Raw genomic sequence first — 20,875 nt, forward strand, 5'->3', positions numbered from 1 at the left:
TGTATAGTCCATGGACTTCTCCAGGCCAGAATCCTGGAGTGGGTAGCCTATTCCTTCTCCAGCGGTCCTTCCCAACCCAGGGATTGAACCCAGGTCTCCCGCATTGCAGGCAGATTCTTTACCAACTGAACCCCCAGGGAAGCCCAAACCACTATATTAAAAAATATATTGCAATGGTCTTTTTTAAAGTCAAAGTCTTGAATCCATTAAATACTGCTTAGCTGTAATCTAGCTGCATGTCTAAGTCAGTTTCTTAAATTTTTAGGTAACAGATTACACTTTCAGTGAGGTAGCAGTTCCTTATTATATACATCTTATTTGACTATAATGCTTAGCAGCTGAAAGTCCCACGCTCAGAAATATCTCTTCTACTCTACACATTTCACCAAATTAATTTGATTAACAAACTCTTTTAAAATGGTTTTCTTAAGAAACTTAAGGTCCATGGGTAGAACAACATAGGAGTGGGGGATGATGGTAGCAGAAAAACTCAAGATTAAAAAACGAATTATGTGGGACTTACACAAAGTACACATAAATCTTGTAACAAAAATGTTATATGTTTGTAGAAACTGGTGTTCTCCTTTACAACGCCAGCTTTGGGTTGCTTATCCATTTACTCCAAAGAAGCTGCCCTTCTCTTCCTGGCGCCTTGGTGGCACAATCAACCCCCTTTCACTTACAGACGGAGCCGAAAGGGGGAAATGAGAGAGCTCCATTTTCTCAAACTTTTCTCGGGCACTTAGCGTGTGCACTTAGCATGTGCTCTGGGCTCAAACGAGTGACTGGGTGGACAAGTAGCTACACTACAGTGTGACTCAAGTTCAGGACAAAAGAGGAACTGATTAACTTGATCCGCACAAGTGTCGGAAACCTCTTCACAGAGGAGACCACTTCTCAAGAATTTCGAGGCTGCGGGCAGGGAGGACAGGAGGGAACCACAAGCTGGGGGAGGGGCAAAGCAATTTCCTTGACAGGGGAACACAGTCGAAGTGTCAGGACTAAGTGGCCAAGGGTCGGCCTCGGGAAGCAACTTGGTGGAGTATCTTGCATCGTAAGAGACTGGTTACACGGCTAGGTGAACTTAACTCGGGAACTCAAAGCCCCCTTCGGTGACGCCCCACGGCAGGGAACCATCGGGTTCCAAGGGCCGCGGGACCGGCGAACCGGGCAGCCCCGGTGTAAGCCGCGATCCAGGTGAGCCGCTCACGTCCCTTCCCCGGCGCCGGACGCGCGCGGGGCTCGGAGTCGCCGTGAGGGGTTGGCGCTGACTGCGTCCTTGGGTACCGAGCCTGGCCGGGCGCGCGCCTCCCGGGAGAGGACAGTGTCACCCGGGCGCCCGCAGAGGGCCGGCCACCGGGACCGCGGCGGTTATTCCCGACATGCTCCTCTCGGGGAGGATTTCAAACCTTCGGCCACAGCCAACTCCCCTCCCTCGGCCCCGTCGGGCCCCAGCAACAGGCGGTGGCCCGCGTATCATTGGCCGGGTCGCGCGAAAGCGTGTTTTGATTGGCCGCAGCGCCTCCCGGCCCCGCTTCAGCGCTCGCCGCCGCCTCCATTTTGTCGGTAGAGACAGGAGGAGGAGGTCGGTTGAGACGTTGAGGTGGCCAGCAGCTCGCTCGTCCGTGCTCGTGGGCTTCGCCCGTTCCGTGCCTCGTCTCTCCCTGGAAGGGGAGGGGGGCTTCGAAGCCGAGCAGAAGCCGCCGCCGCCGTAGTCCCGGGCTTGAAGTCGGTGAGTGGCGGCGGCGCGACGGGTGCGGCCATGTTGGCGGCGGCGCTCCCTATTGTTGGGGGAAGGAGGCGAGATCCGAGGCTGGGGGGGCGCGGGCGGCCCGGAGGAGCGGGTTCCCGGGCCGGGCTCGAGGGACGCGGAGCGACTTGGAAGCCCAACCTCGTTGCAGAAGACCCGAACTTTCCGGGCTCGCTTTGGGAATGACTCAGGGTCTGGAAACTTAAATTTCTTTAGGGCGTTGAAACAGTCTGGAAGGGCCTCTCACCCTTTCGATAAGAGCTTCTTGCTTGGTAACTTGGCTTCTTGGACTATCAAGTGGAATCGCAGATGTTTAATGTTTATAATAGTGATTGTTTAAGTATTTAAGATGGGAAGCTGCTTGTTATGGCTTGTGAAACTTATTTTAAAACGGGGAGGAGTCAAGAGTTCATAACCAAAGGAAGCGCTGCGTGACGTAAACATGTTGGGAGAGGAGGCTCTGCTAAAACAGATACGTGATGTGTCTAAAGATTGGAAAATTCTGGTGGGACTTTAACAACACGGTCTTTAGGAAACAAATTTTAAGCACATTTCTTAGCATGACTGTAGAGGCTAACGTTTCCATGGTTTTACAACATTTTGGTCACTAAATCCATGTGAGACATTATTTTCTGCCTTTTTGTTAAGTAGCCATTCTTTAAATTTTTTCTGGAGTAAATATAAACGATCAGTTTCTCTGTTTTTTTAATTGAAATAATGACGAAATCGTTGCTTTTCTAGGTAAGACTTCTCTCAAACTTGTGTGCTGAGGAGACTCAGATGTTGGCCTCAGCTCCTAGGCTGAACTCAGCAGATCGGCCCATGAAAACTTCTGTATTGAGACAAAGGAAAGGATCTGTCAGAAAGCAACATCTATTATCCTGGGCGTGGCAGCAAGGAAGAGGACAGGTAGTGGAAATCCTGCAATCGGAAAAGCAGACTGAAAGGTATTAAAAACTTATGGTTGTAATGGGGCAGACATTTTATGATGGACTCATTCTAAACCAGGATCTTCCCTGGTGGCTCAGACGGTAAAGCGTCTGCCTACAATGCTGGAGACCTGGGTTCAATCCCTAGGTCGGGAAGATCTCCTGGAGAAGGAAATGGCAACCCACTCCAGTATTCTATCCTGGAAAATCCCATGGACGGAGCAACCTGGTTAGGCTACAGTCCATGGGGTCGCAAAGAGTCAGACACGACTGAGCGACTTCACTCACTCACTCATTCTAAACTAGAGCTTCCCAGGGGACTCCATGATAAAGAATCCACCCACCAATGCAGGAGGCCCGGGTTAGATCCCTGGATCAGGAAGATCCCCTGGTGGAGGGAATGGAAACCCACTCCAGTGTTCTTTGCTGGAGAATTCCATGGACCGACGAGCCTGGCAGGCTACAGCCCATGGGATTGGAAAAGGTCGGATATGACTGAGCATGCACACGGGCACATCCTAAACAAATTGTTTTTAAACGCAGTATTGTTTAGATTTGTTGGTAGACTCATTTGTTTCTTAGGTAATAAAGGCTGTACAAGTGTGAACGTATAGTAAAGCTAAAGCAGCTGAATAGCACATACGTGAGTCTTCTTCGAGATATTTGGAGTTGCAAATTGGGGCCACTGAAGTTTTGTACTGGAATTTCACTCAGTATTTTGTTTCCACTCACAGGTGACAAAGAAGCTGAAGATGGGTGGTGGAGAGAGGTATAACATTCCAGCCCCTCAAACTAGAAATGTTAGTAAGAACCAACAACAGCTTAGTAGACAGAAGACCAAGGATCAGAATTCCCAGATGAAGATTGTTCACAAGAAAAAGGAAAGAGGACATACTTATAATTCGTCATCAGCTGCATGGCAGGCCATGCAAAATGGGGGGAAGAACAAAAATTTTCCAAACAATCAAAACTGGAACTCTAGCTTATCAAGTCCCACCTTACTTTTTAAGTCTCAAACTAATCAGAACTATGCCGGGGCCAAGTTTAGTGAGCCACCATCACCAAGTGTTCTTCCTAAACCACCAAGCCACTGGGTTCCTGTCTCCTTTAATCCTTCTGATAAAGAAATAATGACATTTCAACTTAAAACCTTACTTAAAGTACAGGTATAAAATGAGATAAAGTACTAACATTTAAGCTTAGTCATATTTAAGGATAACTGGCAATTGTTTCAGACCAAATTCACTAGGGAATTAATCTGTAAAACTGATTAACATAGAAAATATAATTAGACTTCATCTTGTTTTATGTGCACTGTGATGGTAGGAATCAGTACAGTTTAAAATAACTGAATTATGGATAATTGTATTTGATCTCTTCACTAGTATTCTCAATTGAGTAACCATACAAGTGAAACCATTCAAGTTTAGATTTGGGGAATGGTAAAGGAATCAACTTTTTATATTGCTTGTTGGGGGAAAATACTGGAGATTATCATTTCATGGGTCAGCAGATTGACTTACTAAGATATGGTAAATCTGATTATAATCATCCAGTTAAAGACATACAGGGGTTGAAAACTATTTGAATCTTTGAGATGTTATTGTCCTAGAGACATCTGAATCAGTACACCTAAACCAGTAGTATGAACCCGATGCACTGCCTAAAGAAAATGTGAATTTTTTTAAGAGAATAGTATTTTAATGAACTGTATGGTGGTGAATGTGTAAAGGGCACTAGGGGCTATTTAGAATGAAACAAGTATACCCCATTGGCCCTGTTATGTGCAGTGGATAGTGTCTGCCAACAAATGCACCAAAACCATTTTTTTAGAAACAGTATTTGGTGTTCAGAGTAGCTTTCAAAATACATTTTTGTATGATGGCACTGCACAAGCTATTCTGACAGTGATATGGCTTTAAATCATCCCTGCAAAGGTTTTTTAAAGTTGAGAGCTGTATAATGTGAAAGTTCTGCATACCTAGGAAAGAGCCATGTAAATATATGTAATAAAATTGTAGCATATGTAAAGTTTTGTTGGCATTTATCCTACAAAAATAGAATATTTTAGTATGAATTTGCTGAATGTAAGACATGGACTCTTATACTATGGCCTAATTTTAAAGGTCAAAAAACACCCCACAAACAAACCTGTTTTTAAATTTTGCCCTTGTGCTTAAGTGCCAGTGTATGTATGTTATAATTGATCTTGCTGTAAACTATATTTCAACGTAAATCCTAGTGTAAGAAGTTTTATATAACCGAAAAGGTTTTAAGCTGCTAAAACACTTGCTATTTTTGAGATGTGAAATGCAGTATGGGGTAATTTTTTTTCCTTAAACCCAAAGATTAACTATTAAGCAGTCCCTCCAACCTTAAAGATTCCTTTTGGCTTTCAACAACTTGTGTAACCTATGAGTATAGTGTACAATGTCAGTGTATCTTTTTTTTCCTTGTCAACAGGTGCAACCCAGGGGACCAACTTATTGCAAAAGATGTAATTTCTTGCATAATACCTTGATAACATGTTTTGCTTACTTTAAACATGCTCATTAAAACAGCCAACCCAGTAGTAAAAGTAAAGTGTGTGTACTGGGGGGGGGGGGCTATCCTAATTTGGCAGCGTTTTTAATACTTTTAAGCAGAATCGCTAAATTGTTTCTCCGAATAAATTGAGGTGAGATAGTACTGTCCAAGTCAAATGATGATATCCTAAAAACAAGTTTTATATAGTACTTAATGTACATACATGAATTCGAAGCATGAAATTAAAAAATAAAGTTGTTTCTTCCCCACTGGCTTGTGTTTATTGTATAGAAGTTGTTATGACTACCTATTTGCATAATTAACCCCACTGAAATACAACAGAACCATTGGTTTTTAAGAAGCAACCCACTTGCTGACAAAGACTTTTGGATTAGCAACTATACATTAGAAAGGCAAATGACTTCCTCTTTACAGCAGGGCTAACAGTAAAAGGCCACAGAATATTTAAGGAACTTAAATAAAGCTTTTGAATTTATTTCATACTCAGTAAAGCAGGTTTAAGTGCCTAAGATGGCTTAGGTTTGTAGGAAAAAAAATTAGAATTATTTAAATTGACAGGAACATTTGTGTTACCTATTTGTTAACATAGTTTTCACAAGAGGGCCTTGGGGGAAAAAGAACTATAACCAGCTTTCTAATGCATTGCAAAAGACAGGGTAGCTTAAAGTAGTTCTAAGTTCCACACTAAGCAGGCTGCGATGCCCAGCGCCAGGCTGTGTTTTCTCATGCACTCTTCTGAGTCGTCACCTTTATCCTGTGTCCCACTGTAATTTCCATGAGCAATAATGCAAACAACTGCCAAGTGCTCTTTTGTGCCCTGCTGGAATCCACTGGACTGAACAGTCCTTACCCCAGGCATTAAGTTAGGGTTTGATGTATACATACAAATATATATTCTAGATTTTTGGCTCGGAATTGACTCAAGTGGTAAAAAATGTTCACTACAAAAATTTTAATAGCTAAGGGTAACTTTATACCTTTAGATACAAAGTTATGGTTAGCCTACAAGAAGTATGTTGACATCAATTTCCCAAATTGTTTTAAGAACCCAAAAGTTTAAAACTCATCTTGTAGGGCTGCGGTCAGCAAAAGCATGAGCCTTGTCAGTGTTATAATTTAAATATCATCTCTTTGATGGCAGCATATACAGTTCGATAGAATCTTCAGTCTATAACCTATCTTTACACTTAAGTTCTCTTCATCCCAGAAGCAAGCACAAGATGGGAAAAAACCAAAGGGTTTTGGGTAAGTTTTCTAGTGTTTCTTTAACTGTATTCTCATAGGCAATTACTTTGTAAAATAAGTGGGATAAAGTACATCTCCAACCTCTTACACAAATGAGGAAAGCCTACCCAGTCACAAATCTGTCAGGCAGAGCTAAACCTAAAAAAAATAAAAAAATTCAAGATTTTTTGGATCCTTGACCAGTTTTATTTCATTATCTAGCATTCAGAGATGTGCTCTACAAAAAACTAGACACAAAAAAGGCCTTTTACTTCTTTACAAACTACTCTGTCAATTATCAATAATCAATATACACACCTTGCTTTTTAGGCCAAATATGAAAAGAATCCCACTTTTAACATAAGGGTGAAACAACTGTTAGGAATACAGAGGAATAACACAATGAACATAACCAACACTGCTAAAGGAGGGACAAAGGGAAAACCCAAAAGGAACCTTTTCCATAGCAGCTAGCTGTTTTACAGATAGGTAACAGTAGTTGTGAATAGGCTGCTGACTTCATTTATCAATGAGGACAGTTACACCTGGGATTCCAGGTGTAAAAAGCTTTGACAGACCTCTTAGTTGAACACTGTTCTCCTGAGCTACCACTGTGCTGTTCAAGTTCACAGCCTCCCCACTTCAAAATATCTCAGGATTTTGTAAACAAAAATGTTCAAAATGCAATACAATGTGATCGAAATTTGGAAAGCTAGATTGGAAAGTGAGTGACAGCTGCTGCCAACAGCTGATCTTGGATTACATTTAACCTTTTTCATCCAAGAAAGTTCAAAAAAACTCTTTGTAATTAAACTGTGTTCATAAATCTATTAAATCTTGCAAGTGAATTCTAGATTCCATTGTATTAATTGTGTAAGTTATTAAATTTACCTATTTGATTTAAACAGATGAACCAAATGAAAAACCATGGACACTAACTAGTATCTGCCACTTATGTGCTGTGTGGTCTTATCCAAGTTTGAAATATTAAAAAATGAAGCAGGGGTAAAAATACCTCCATTTCACATCTCCCTTATATGTATTCTGCTATATTTTCAAAATCTTTATAAAGGCTTAAACACTTCTGTATTTTTAGGTGAATAACTTTAGATAAAAAGTTTTAAATGCAGCAGAAATAAGACAAAAATATGCAAGTGATGAAATCAATGTATAGGTAAACTGCACATCCTAATGAGGAACTAAGGAATCCAAAACATTTTGTGATACTACAAAAGTTATTTATTCACTATACACAGAACATGTCCCCTATAAAATGTACATGTAAATCACTAAAAAGTATAATTTGGTGAACATTTTCTCAATTACAGAACATACTAAATCAGTTGGGAATTAACAGCTCTCTGTCTGCCTCAAAATAATCTTAATTATAGCACCCAGAGTCTCCTTTACATCTGATGCAAAGTTAAATACTTATTTTGGGGATTGTTGCCTAATATGTGTTTGAGGAGGCAGAGTTAACAATTAAATATAACTCTAGTATATTACAGTCACTGCACAATAAATCAGTTTATTACAGATTAAAACAAATCATTTTTTTCATTATTTGTATTAATGGGATGCAAACAAATACTGGATACTTTTAAATGGCAAATAACCACAAAATTGCTTCTTTGATAGTATATTGGATTTTATAATTACATAGGATATAAATGGTGTAAAATATTGTTATAATACACCTCAAACAAGACAATGAGGCCACACTGTTATGATTCACTAGATTGTGCTCAGTAGACATTTATTGAATAAGTGAGTTTTATCTGTTTTTCTCCCCAGTTACCCAGTACAATTTTGGGGGCATAATAAGGGCTCAGTAAATGTTTGCTGTATATACTGACTAGGAAAGAGGTGAGAAGAGATGGACCCTCTTAGCTGGATGTCAAGTATCATAATTGGAATTTACAAGGGAGCGTGTTTAAGGAAGATGTAAACCACATATGGCATACAAGTAAGGAAACTCAGATGCCAACAAAGCAAAGCATTAGCAGAAAACACTGGCACTGGAATAATAAACAAAGGCAAGATTTCCCAATAGCAAAAATAGAACTGACTTTAAGAGATAACCAAGTTTATATTGGACCATACCTTTTCTCACCCAATTCACTTTGAGACAGACCAATAGAGGCACTGTAAGAGACTATGGCTGTCTTCCTTGATATTCAGACATCCTAGTTTCCAATAATTTAACATGGACCTGTTACCCATGAATCAGTATAAACCTATTCAGATTTAGGGATTAGTTTCCACAAGTACAAAGTTGAATTTCCTTTTATTTGTCCTAAAATGCTTACTTTCAAACTTGAAGGGACTTCAAATATTCCATGTAGTTTCCATAACATTCTTTTATCTTTTCAGACCAGAGTCAAAATATTCGTACAGTATTCATACTGCAGCACCTTCCACCCACCCTTTGGTCGCTTGAACTGCCCTTCTTTGGTTCTTTTTCCGCTTTCTCAGATCTTTCTTGAAGTGTAGTAAGCAGAACTGTACTGGGTATTCCAGCTGCAGTTTGGTCTTAAATAAAAGAAGGATGTTTGTCAGTTTGGTTTTTCTTTATTCTTCTCTGTGGTATACAGGATTTTGTTAGTTGAACTGGATGTAGCAGCTTACAGGGCCAAATTTTCAAGAGAATAGTATAATAGCTCCCAGGTCTTTTTCCTGGGTTGTAACTTAAGAGCTCATACTCTATGTAGCACCTTTCCTTAAGCATTATCTGTCATTATTCTTCTTGTTTACTTGGCTTCAAAAAAAAAATGCAGCGAGATCTTAAGTAAAAAAGAGAGGTGAACTGTCAGCTCTCACTTGAGTCTTGATATGTTCTACTCCAATAATGGGTTGTGCCAGACACACAGTACATACTCAATAATTATGCAACTATGTAACCCAACATTAAAGCCCTCTATAAGGATCCTCAAGTATCAGTAGGATCCCTATCATGGGTTCAACTATAAAATAGTCCCTTTGAAGCCATGTTAAACATGTCACTTTAGAAATAATATAAAGTTCTCAAGAAAGTCTAAAAATAAGTAACACATAAAAAAACTGAAAACATCAGGCCTTCTAATCCTATATGGACTGAGAACAATTTCAATGGGTTATTTCCTCAATCTACTCTATTTATAGTCCACTAAAAAAAAAAAAAAAATCATCTAAGGATCAGGCCTGAGCTCAAATCCTGGATCTGCCTTTTATAGCTTTTTCTTTGTGCCTCAGTTTATCATCTGTGACATGGAGAAAATAAAAGTATCTTTCTTACAGAGTTCATGATGAATAAATGAATACATAAAACTTTAGAACAGTGTCTGGCACATCATAATATCAGCTATACTTGTTTTCATTATAAAGCTAGAACTCAGACCACAAAACACCTAAACCAGTTTCCCACAGTGATTATCACTTAACATTAAGTGCTCACCAACACTGAACGCAAAAATATTTTAAATCATGCCATAAAGATAAAGCCCAATCCATCTTGTTTAGGATGGGGACGAGTAGAATTATTGGTCCATCTAATAATGAAAATATAAACTTAAAAATCTGACTCACATTTCATTTTAATGCATATCTTAATACAAGTAACCTAAGTTATTTAACCCAAGGGGTTTAATATGCAATCATGAAACAACTTTTGAAATTACATAGGAAATTTTAAGTACTATGTAAAAGATGTACCTTTCTGGCAAGTTCTATCATTTCCAAAGTAAAAGTTGTGCCTAGTGCAACACTGATTTAAAATACTCCTAAATCTACAAAGAATTGTTTCCACTGTTATTTTAGAATCTCATTCAAAACTATAATAATTCCAGTTAATCATTATTTCCTTCATTTTGTTTTTATTATAGCATGTTTGCTTAATTTACAGCAAGCAGAAAATAAGCTGGGTCTTGTTTTGATCCAAACATTGATGTTTTAAAGGTTGTACACAATATTTGTTAAAAAGAACATATAAAAATACCTTTTTAGAAGCTTCTATAAGAAAGAAAATACAAAGTTTAACCCCACAACTTTCCTCTTTGCTAGAACTGCGAACTACTGCTACAGTTTTAAATAGACTTTTTGTTTAAACTATACATCCAGGAAAATCTAAAAAAATTAAAGAAACGTGCATATAAATGATTGCATAGCAGAACATGAACATTAACTGCAAACAGTAAAGAAATGAGTTAGAAATACTATCAAATATACAAAGGTTCTAGAATCAATCCTTTAAACACATTCCACAAACAGTATTTAAAAACCACCTTTTGTTCTTTACAGGCAAGGCCTAGATCTCTAAAACCAAAACTGAAAAAAGTAATCCTCTAAAAGGGATAGTTTCCCCACAGCATTTCTTACTTATGCCTGTAAGCAAGCGATCTAAAATTTTAAAGATGCTAGCTTTTACTCTGAAATGAGACTGGACATATCAAGTCACTTTTTATTGCCCCCACATGATCTCACAGAGAGATGTTAGAAATTTTTATAGAGTAGGGTATTATTCTCTTATTTTTATCAGGTACTACACTGATAATCAATCAAAAACTCAAAGAGATGTGACTTTCTTGAAATTAATTTTTTTCAAAGTTATTTTAAATCTCATGGCACCAGAGAATCACTTAGAATGGGAGTGTTGTTTTTTTAACTTGCCTCACGTTAAATAAACTGAGGTGTGAAGAACAAGCTTCCTTCATAGAGAGATGGGCACATTTTGATACAAATGCACACACCAAGTGCTTTAAGCATCAAAATTCAGTCCTCTTACACTATGCACACTCACAAACAAAACCTCCTTTGAAACACTTTACTTGCTTTTAACAGCAGTAAGAAAACTATGCAATATTATGGTCAACAACGCTCCTTAAAGTTGAGAGTAACTACATAAGAGCATTCTTTTCCACTTAAAATTATTTCTGCCATCATCAACCTGCCCAAGTTTTAAGGTGAGTTTTTCCGACGTTTGTATGGTTCCAAATCTTCATAGAAACCAGGAAAGTGAAGGCTCCTTGTTTCAATCAAACAATCTGCCTGAAAAATGCTACTTAACCCACTTGTCATTTTCCAAGACAGTGGGGGTTAACAAAAGAACTATTCCGCACTGTGCCATAAATTACCATCACGGGCCTAGACATCTTGACAAGACAAACAGGTCCACCCTGAACCTAAATGTGTCTGGTCGGTCAGTGTTGTACTGTGGCTACAACTTCACTTTTTTATCATTCTATCTTATTAGCAAGCTACATTTCTAGGTTAACAGTTCTACCAAGTATGGATATGAAAGTTTATTTTTAATAAGACAATGTTGCAAATTATGGTCAACCAACATCTTTTCACCAATACTTCAAGCATAAAAAATGAGAATCTTTACAAAAATATACAGAGACACCACGAATTGGTAGCTGCCCATAACATTAAACAAACTGGACTCTTAAGAGTGGCTTCTCAACAGCATATCATTTTAATTATAACCATTGCCTGGTACAGGGAAAACTGACAAGTGTTTTTTAAGCATCATTGCAACATTGTATTCCTGATAATTTAAGTAAACCAAACTATGAGTAAATGAATGATACATGCCTAAAAATATCATGGTTTATACTATCAGTGGCCACTGGACTTAGGACTAGTCCAAGACCTTGACCTAGATTTTGACCTAGACCTAGACTGTGATCTTGACTGAGATTTGGATCTAGGTGGTTCTTTTTTCCTTGATTCCTTTTCATATCTTGAGCCAGACTTATAATGTGTTTTGGAATCTGTTTTAGAGGTGCCTCTAGTTTTGGTGTGAGATGCAGACCTAGAACGTGATTTAGCCTTCATTTCTTTCTTGGGCTGGGACTTGGACCGTGATCTTGAATTGGATTTAGATCTTGAAAAAGATCGATTTCGGTGTTTGAATCTTTCAAAACAGAGGAGAAATACAATTAGAGTAAAAATTAGATTCTATATTAATCAAATTTGTTTTTAGAGCAAAAGTTCACTCTGAAATTGAAAAATGTATAAAGTCTTTTTCAAAGCAAAGTTATTTACCTATCATTGTCGGAATGGCTTCTGCTACGCCGTGGTCTTCCAGTCGGTCTACTGCTAAAAAGTACATCAGAAAAAGCAAACAGTGACACATGTCTATTTATAAGTTTCTAATTTAAAAAGTGAACCATAAAACTTTTAAAAATAAAGTAGTAAAAATATTTTAAGTCTCAATGAAGCATACAATATACATAATTAAAAAGTATACAAAAAGATTAAAAAAAATTAAAGTCTAACAAAGTTTTTCTAACAGATCACTGTGGTACACATCACTTACTTTCTAGGACTATAAGATCTCCTATAGTTGTAATCGAAGGACCGACTTCTTGATCTTCTTCTGTCATAACTTCGGCTTCTAGAACGTCTGTATCTGTCATAATCATCATAGCGTGAAGAACTATACACATTCCTCCCTTCCTTGGCTTTCATCTGATTTGGAGCTATGAAACAGAGAAGGGAAATATTTACAAACATTAAAAATTTAATATTTAAGCCTTCACATTATAGGAAAATTTCCTGTATCACTTTCCCTTTTGCCCCCAAATCTGTGTCAAGGCTAACTGTGAGCATCTTGGAAGAGGTATTTATTTTCAAGCAAGGCTATTAGGAGATGGTTTTATGTTAAAAATGATACTCTCAAATATCTCAATTTTTTTTTCCCCCAAAGACCTCTCACATCTAGTTTGTTGTCCAAAATAAGCCAACTACTTTAACATCAGGAAAATATTTTTAAAATTCCAAATTAAAACACAAATGACTTTTGAACCACATGCTAATTTGGAACAATCTCACCATAGTTTCCATTTAGCTGGAACACAATTAACAATGACAAAATACTTAATGGTGGCCTATGAACAATATGTAGTGTCAAAATGCAACAACATACATTTAGTTATATAGTTCTGAGAAACCATGACAAAGAAAACTAACACTTGCTGAATGCCTTGGTGGTGGTTTAGTCACTAAGCCGTGTCCGACTGTTGTGACCCCATGAACTGTAGCCTGCCAGGCTCCTCTGTCCATGCTCCACGCAAGAATACTGGAGTGGGTTGCCATTTCCTTCTCCAGGGGATCTTCCTGACCCAGGAATCGAACCTGAGTCTTCTGCACTGCAGGCAGATTCTTTACCAACTGAGCTATGAGGGAAGCTGAATGCCTTAGACACACTCATATCCTTGGACAGGCCTCAATCCTTTCATTAATCTCATTTGATCCTATGAAGCAGATTTACGTATACTTTGTGTATGTGTGTATAAAGGTATAAATAATAACAGTGACTACCCAGGAACCTATCATCCAACCCAAGAACTAGAGAATTACCAATAGCTTGTATCTACCTAAGTGATCCTCGTCTCTTCAGTAACTATCTTAATCTCTATCTTTTACTACCTTGCTTAAGTAACATAAAGGTTAAGCCAGAATTTAAACCCAGGTCCATCTGACTGCAAAGCCTGTACTTCTGCCTTATTAGCATGCAGCCAACACGTGGTGTATGCCTGCATTAACAAAAATCAAGTACCAATAAAAGGATCTATTCTAGGTTTAATCTATATACTCTTTCCCAGTCTGTCAACTTCCACAGCCAGTCACCTACATAATTACTCAATATACAATGATGATCTTTATAAGGCAGGGAAACAGCTCAAGAGAACCAAAACTTTACAAATTTTATCCCTTTCGATTACACAATCAGTATATTAAACATGCCCTAACTGATAATAATGATCCACTTTCTTAGAGTCCAAACATACTTCAGGGATTCTAATCAATGCATTCTAAATCCTTATGTCTACCTTGAAATTCTGCAAAGTATTCAAGAATTCCCCCAAACTATCATTTTCGGTTTTGAACAGATAGACATATTACACAAATATTTCCAAGAAGCATTCTCAAAACAGTGTCTAAATATGATGTATTTTACATGTATTAGACGTAAGAGTCCTTATACTTACTCTTTCGATCCCCCTGTGCAAACTGTATTTCAATCTGGCGTCCACAAATCCACTTTCTGTCCAAATTATGTAAAGCATCTTCGGCATCACGAACATCCTCAAATGTGCTAAATGTTAAGGGGCTCGGGAAGTTTTGCAAACTTTGATAATGAATGAGTTCAGTTGGTAAGTCTGGAACAATTTGCAATCTCTCAACATTATTCTAGAAAATCAAGACCCCATTAACTAGTTGGTTAATTCAGCTATAAACACTTCACAGTATTAAAGCACTTGTGGTTGAAAACACATGTGAATACATATTATAAAGTTATAATTGATATAAAATCTGTTATAGCTGAACTACCAAGTAATCCCATCAGGATTTTCCTGTTTTAAGAATTTTACAGAAAAAGACAAAATAGAAAAACAAATGCCAATTTTATGTTGTATGCCAAAACAAAAATTTCTTAAAATAAAACCAAAACTGTTTTTCGTATTTTTGTTTCAAGTGAAAAAAAAAAATGCCAATAGTTCTTGTGTAAGCAAGCGGAATATACAAGAAATGAAAGCATTAACCTCAAATTAATCTTGCTATTTTTTCAGACATATCTAATTGATTATTTCACGTAGCTGTCTTACTATATACCACGCTGAGAAGACTGATATGCTAGCCACTTGCAGTTATCAAGGACAGAATCAAGCAATACTAAAGACATCACTATACCAGAAACACATTACATCCATGCACAGACTATAAAAGCACGCTGTCAAGAAATTACAGACCATTTCTAAAGATTCCTGGACCAGAAAGCCCTAACCATGACACTTAAGCATAAAGCTTCCCATGAGGAAATGGGTTTGGGACTGGTTTTCAATTTGAGAATTTCAAGATAATACTTTTAAGCCCAAAGCAGGAGTTGTTGCTACTGCTACTGCTAAGTCACTTCAGTTGTGTCCAACTCTGTGCGACCCCACAGACGGCAGCCCATCAGGCTCCCCTGTCCCTGGGATTCTCCAGGCAAGAACACTGGAGTGGGTTGCCATTTCCTTCTCCAATGCATGAAAGTGAAAAGTGAAAGTGAAGTCGCTCAGTTGTGTCCGACCCTCAGTGATCCCATGGACTGCAGCCCACCAGGCTCCTCCGTCCATGGGATTTTCCAGGCAAGAGTACCAGAGTGGGGTGCCATTGCTGGTACCCAGCTTTTGATCTGAGAGGCCAAGTTGCCTTGTTCTCCCCAGTCAATGTAAGCTTTACAAAATTCTTCTGGCCAAATTTAGTTCCTTTCCTAAAACCACCATTCTAATAGAAGCCAAGCACATATTGAAAGCAGTGTTTAACAGGAAAGCTTCTGAAGTGGACTTAGGCTAGGTCTGCGTGTGGATTTTCATTCTGTACTAAAATTCACTGTTCTAACTTGTCCATTTCTATTTCTTAAATTTGAGAGGAGTTCAGATCTTAAGTGCTGATTAAAAACATCCCAAAGTGATACAGTCCCTTCAAGACTGATATTAATATTCTCTTACTCCAGAGACTAAAAGGTCTCACTATATTTGCTATTTTTTTGTTCTGAAAGGACTTAAGGACCACAGCAGGGTCCCAGTTCTCTTTTCCTGAGGCTACTATGTGTAGTGAAGGAGAGGTTTTCTCAAGTCTTACATCATGAGGCTTTCATCATGAAAAGACAAAAGGTTGATAGGGAGTTTACAGCCCGGACTACTATAACCAAACACTCCTCCAGGTTAATGCAGTTGGGCTCTAAAATAATTGAAAAGAACAAGGTCATTTAATGGTATACTACTTTGAGACAAAATAAAGGATTTAGACCATGAAGCATAAAAATTATTAATGAGAGCCAATCACCATCTGAGGCTATCCTCAAAAACAGAACCCTGGGTTAGATGAATCATGGTAAGGCTCTACCTTACCATGAGACAGTTAGCTGGGAATGGGGTCAGATAAAAAAGAGAATGACACAAAGACAGTCAAATATTCTGATGCCAGTTATGAAGAAATTTATACTCAAGGTCTTTGCAAAATCCTGATACCCATTTCTTTTTAACTATTTTAAAACCATAGAAAGATTTTATATATAAAACATAGCTATAATTTGCCTTGAGGTTCCTTTGAATAATAACTCTTCTCTGGCTCAAGTATCACATACTCCTGAGTCAAACTGCTGATCCTGGTTCCCAGGCCACCCCCAAACCAGGTAAAATCAGGTCAACACTCTAAGCCAGAATACACTGCTACTTCAAACAAACAAACAAAAAAGAAGTCAGATATAGCTCTTATCCTGTCTGTAACAGAGCTTTGCAACCAATTCTCACAACTGTCCTTGAGCAGAGGCCCTGCAGGAGTCGCAGCTTTGGGCATTTCCCCTAAATCTCTCTAGAACTAAGTTTCCAGAGATCCGCTGAATGTGAACAGGAAGAATTTAAGTACACAGCCCAAACTTCTGCTGTCACAAGATGATCTCAAACAGGGAAACAATGTCACCAGAGACTCTGGGCCAGGGAACAATTTCCCATAGATCCTAATTAGTGCTTATAGCAAGGATAAGGCTTTCTGCAGCTATTCTGGGACAACTGATCATATGTGCTAAAGCATTCAGGGGCACCAAGTTTCACAGAACTAAGCTTCAGATATTAAAAGAATGTGTGTGCCACTAGCATTCCCTTTAAAAACCTATAAACAGATAGTATCCCTAGTGGATATGACCTTCTAAGACCACCAGAACAGTTTCTAAGTAATCCCCAGTCCATGCACCTGTGTCCCCTTTCAGCATGCCTCTGTGGAGTTGGTCTGACTCCAGAACCTCATGCTACTCCAACAGCCCTGCCTGCCACCCTATGGCACCTGACCACTTGGTCCAAAGCAGAAATATGCTGAATTTAAGCTTAACAACATTACATCCTGGTACACTTTAACTCGACAAGCTAAGAGAGAATGCATTTATACAAGACCACATCACAACATCAAAAGCCCACAAAATCAAGTTACAGGTTTTGTCCCTAGACCAAACCGGAAAAATTTTGGAAATTAACTGCTTACAAAACATTAGGAAACAAAAAAAAAGAAAAAGAAAAAAAGAAAAAAAAACAAGGAAAATAGTTATTCTGTAGGATACATCAGGTATGACTCCTTTAATCTTGGCCATCATTCAACTTCATCTTGACCTTTAACTCTTTAAGTGCTTGTCAGAAGGACTTGTCATGAGATGCTTGGCCAAATATGACAGATGGCTTTATCTTTAACTTTGAAAAACAACCTTTTCCCCCTTTTGTAGATAAAGCGAGGCTTTGTCTCCCATTAGGCTTGTCCTTCTTCCAGCTTTTCTTTATATTTTCTTTTCCCAAACTCTCCCTTCTCTTCAAGCCTGATCCTTAAGAGGTCTTTGGCTTGTCTACTTGCCTTAAGTGTTGAACTCTACTCTAAAGGTTCTTTCATGCTTTCTCTTTGGGGTCGCCATTAACTGTACAGCTTTACATTCTCTGAGGTAACAACAGAGGACAGCAAATTAGGGGACAATATTAAAGAAGCTTACCTCATTGTTATTATACAATCTGTTTTTGATCAAGTGATTCAAATTAACAAACAAGAATACCAAACTTAAATTGCTAAGCACAAGAACATATTAACCTTTAATTTGAGTTACATTAGAGGTGGTAGAGTGTATTCAAATTTAAATCACATATTATAATTGATTTGAGTTTCAGCAGCATGAATGGGAATTTAAATAATTTACTGTTTTTGGATTAACTTTAAGAAATAGTAAGAACAATGTGAGTCAGAATTAATTTAGAAAAAAATTGAAGACAAAACATTTATTAGAGGACCAAAAAAAAAAAAAAAAAAAAACACCAAAAAAACTACTTTTTAGATGTTACCTCTTACAAAAACTTGAATTTCAAACTTCAACACCCCTCACTAATCAGCCATCTGAAGAAAGGATATTGAACATATGCAAATCCTCTTGGACGGCGAGTGTAGAAATCAAGTGGAACATACACATCAACTATAGGACCGTAACGACCAAATTCCCGACGTAAGTCTTCAGACCTAAAACATCATAAGAAGACGCCAGATCTTTATGCTCACGCTTTTAACAGTTTCTTTGTAAGAAATAGGTTTCTTTTCTGTACTATTTTAAATAATGAAAGGGACTGTGCTATGTTCCTGGGTGACCTGAAACAAATAGGGAGCGCCAACTGTAAAAATATACAACATGTATCTTTTTGAGAAAGGACAGCCAGAATCCATGATTTTGAAACATAATAAAGGAGCTGGTAATAAAACCTACTAGTCTTTTACATCAACAGGAAAACAAGACATTTAAGGAAACCTGATTACAACTTAATCTTCACTGCTTTTATCCAGAGCCTTCATAACTTCTCATAAAAAGTATAGTTAACATTAAATTGTATATAAGTATTGTTAATTAAAAAAAAATTAAAGCAACTCTAGTATTCTGAAAAATACCAAGCACTTTTTTTAGCCCCAAATTTAACAGGTAAATGCGGTTTGAAAAATAAAAAGACAAATATTTAAAATTTCTCAATAAATGTCAATATGACATAAAGGGGAAATTTTCCTAGAAGCTATAGTAATTACTATTGCTTACTTTCCCTACTTAAAAGTTAAGACAGAAAAATCACACAAGGCTACCAAAATGGTGTGTGTGTGTATAGAGTGGTTACTTGTAAAACTGTAAATCTGGTAACATCTCTTCCAAAAAATTCTGACCGCAACTCCAAGCAATTAAGGGAATTGGCGAGAACAAAGGGACGGTCCAGATTAATCCAATTTAGCTATCAACGCCCTAATGGTAGAAGCTTCCTAAACCTCCGTTTTCAAAGGGTGATCGGCATTTCCCGGAAAAGGGGAAAGACTACTTCGTACCGTCTCACTGGGAGAATTTTTTCTAATCTCTAATCTCAACATCCCTTTTCTACAAACATCTCCAACACCAAAAGAAAAAAAAAAAAAAGAGAGGCAAATATAACACAGCAAAAAGGGTAGCAAATGCTACGCCACACTCCCCCACCCCCCGCCCCGATCCCGCTATTTTACTGCAAAGCAATTTTAACTAAAAAAAAAAAAACAACTTGTGGACCGAGGGGGCGTGCACCCCAAAGAACGTTAACTTCAAATCAATGGAGAGCTGATGATCGGCGGACATCCGAGACTGGAACCGAAGAGAGGAAGCGAGGAGGAAGGCTCCCCCCATCTGCGGAGGGGGAGGGGGCCGAAACCCGCGCCACGCGGGCCGCGCTCCCGCGACCGCCGGGGAGGATCAGCGGCCGCCGCCCTCGCTCCCACGCGGCGGTTGAGCCGGCGGCGCGGCCTAGTTGAGGCCCGAAAGCCCGCGCGGTACCCGCCATCTTCACCCCTTCCCCTCCCCCCGACCCAGGCCCCATGCGTCGCCGCACCGGTCTTCCCCGACCGCCTGCGGCCTCCCCTGTACATACCTGGTATCGTCGGCCACGTTCCTCACGAAGAGAGACGTGTTGGGGGGGCGCAGGTACCGGGACATGACGCCGGCGTTGAGTCTCCGCAGGGACACTAACGGGCTCAGCAAACCGTCCGCAGCTTCGGCGCCGGATCCTCCTCAGACACACATACACACACACACACACACACACACACACACACAGCCACAGGGCTCCGCTACAGCGACCGCCTCTTCTCGCGAGACTTCACTCCTGCTCCCCCACCCCCTCCCCTCCTACCTGGGCTCCACGCCGGGACCTGCAACGGTTCTTTCCCGCGAGATTACCAGGCGTGCGCCTGCGCACACGGGCGGCCCGAGTACGTGCCGCAGCCTCGGTCTCATTCATTGGCTTCTTGAGCTACCTCCTCCCTCTTGCCAGCAGCCCGCTCTTTCTTTCTTTAAGGCTTTATTTTCCCGCCTTTTCCTGCCTTGGGTCGCTTTCCCCTCTCCTTCACCCCGCCCAAGTCAGGAAGCAGATGTTTTAACTTGTGTGCTGTACTGTACAGTCGTTACAAACTGGACAGAGTTTTAAATGTTATAATTCGGAGAGACAGGCCTTTTTTTCTGTCTGGTCCACGGTATGTCCTCCTGGCTTTCATTAGATTGCTGGCCTGCAAGAGAAGAAGTTACGGCCTCTCTGGTATTAGTGTGAGAGGGAAGGAGGTGTGTGTCCTTGCAGAGAAATCGGCCTGCCTCTCCAGTGCTTTCAGCCGGCTCACTCCCTGAGCGCCTTTGCCCGGGTGGCCCCTAGCCACCACCATTCTTGGTCGTTTTCCCTCCTCTTATCCACGCAGTTTCCTCCCCATGAAAGGCTGTTCCTACCAAAATGGGGCGCAAACCTCACATCTTAGTCGCCATTGTCATCTACACCGTCTCTGTTGCTAACAGCTTCCTGAGTGTGCTTTGTTTCTGTATTGCAGTGTTTCTCCAACTTTTTGGTCTCAGAACTTCACACTCTTTAACAGATTATGGGAAGACTTC

The 20,875-nt window shown here is 39.4% G+C and overlaps 2 protein-coding genes across 8 annotated transcripts; one reads left to right on the forward strand and one right to left on the reverse strand.

Annotated features, from left to right (window-relative positions):
- PNRC2 (proline rich nuclear receptor coactivator 2) lies at positions 1,529–5,474 on the forward strand. Its single transcript, XM_018055782.1, has 3 exons — positions 1,529–1,732; positions 2,492–2,697; positions 3,414–5,474. The coding sequence occupies exon 3, from the start codon at positions 3,432–3,434 to the stop codon at positions 3,849–3,851; it is 420 nt and encodes a 139-aa protein (XP_017911271.1). The 5' UTR covers positions 1,529–1,732; positions 2,492–2,697; positions 3,414–3,431; the 3' UTR covers positions 3,852–5,474.
- On the reverse strand, positions 7,667–20,109 carry SRSF10 (serine and arginine rich splicing factor 10). Of its 7 annotated transcripts, none has more exons than XR_001918857.1 (7): positions 19,872–20,109; positions 18,291–18,462; positions 17,531–17,894; positions 14,424–14,530; positions 12,749–12,911; positions 12,475–12,528; positions 7,667–8,982 (listed from the first exon to the last, which is right to left on the reverse strand). XR_001918857.1 is itself a non-coding variant. In XM_013974328.2 (7 exons), exons 1-7 carry the CDS (start codon positions 19,934–19,936, stop codon positions 8,922–8,924), a joined length of 654 nt encoding a protein of 217 aa, XP_013829782.1. In that variant the 5' UTR covers positions 19,937–20,099; the 3' UTR covers positions 7,667–8,921. The 7 variants fall into 7 exon arrangements, 6 of the variants coding, with proteins under 6 accessions (XP_013829782.1, XP_005676910.1, XP_005676909.1 ...); XM_013974328.2 differs by lacking the exon at positions 17,531–17,894 and adding an exon at positions 12,242–12,343 and having other exon boundaries at positions 14,424–14,527; positions 18,358–18,462; positions 19,872–20,099; XM_005676853.3 differs by lacking the exon at positions 17,531–17,894 and having other exon boundaries at positions 12,475–12,525; positions 14,424–14,527; positions 18,358–18,462; positions 19,872–20,095.

Source organism: Capra hircus, chromosome 2, assembly GCF_001704415.2.
Source record: "Capra hircus breed San Clemente chromosome 2, ASM170441v1, whole genome shotgun sequence".
Lineage (NCBI taxonomy): Eukaryota > Metazoa > Chordata > Mammalia > Artiodactyla > Bovidae > Capra > Capra hircus.

Excerpts from the sequence above, each read along its gene's own strand:
- PNRC2 (XM_018055782.1), top strand. The coding sequence starts at position 3,432 with ATGGGTGGTGGAGAGAGGTATAACATTCCAGCCCCTCAAACTAGAAAT.
- SRSF10 (XM_005676850.3), bottom strand. The coding sequence starts at position 19,936 with ATGTCCCGGTACCTGCGCCCCCCCAACACGTCTCTCTTCGTGAGGAAC. Across the intron at positions 14,528-18,357 it reads AGAGGATTTGCATATGTTCA|ATTTGAGGATGTTCGTGATG; the intron begins ATATCCTTTCTT and ends AACATTTAGCAC. Across the intron at positions 12,912-14,423 it reads TGCACAGGGGGATCGAAAGA|CTCCAAATCAGATGAAAGCC; the intron begins GTAAGTATAAGG and ends TCTGTTTCATAG.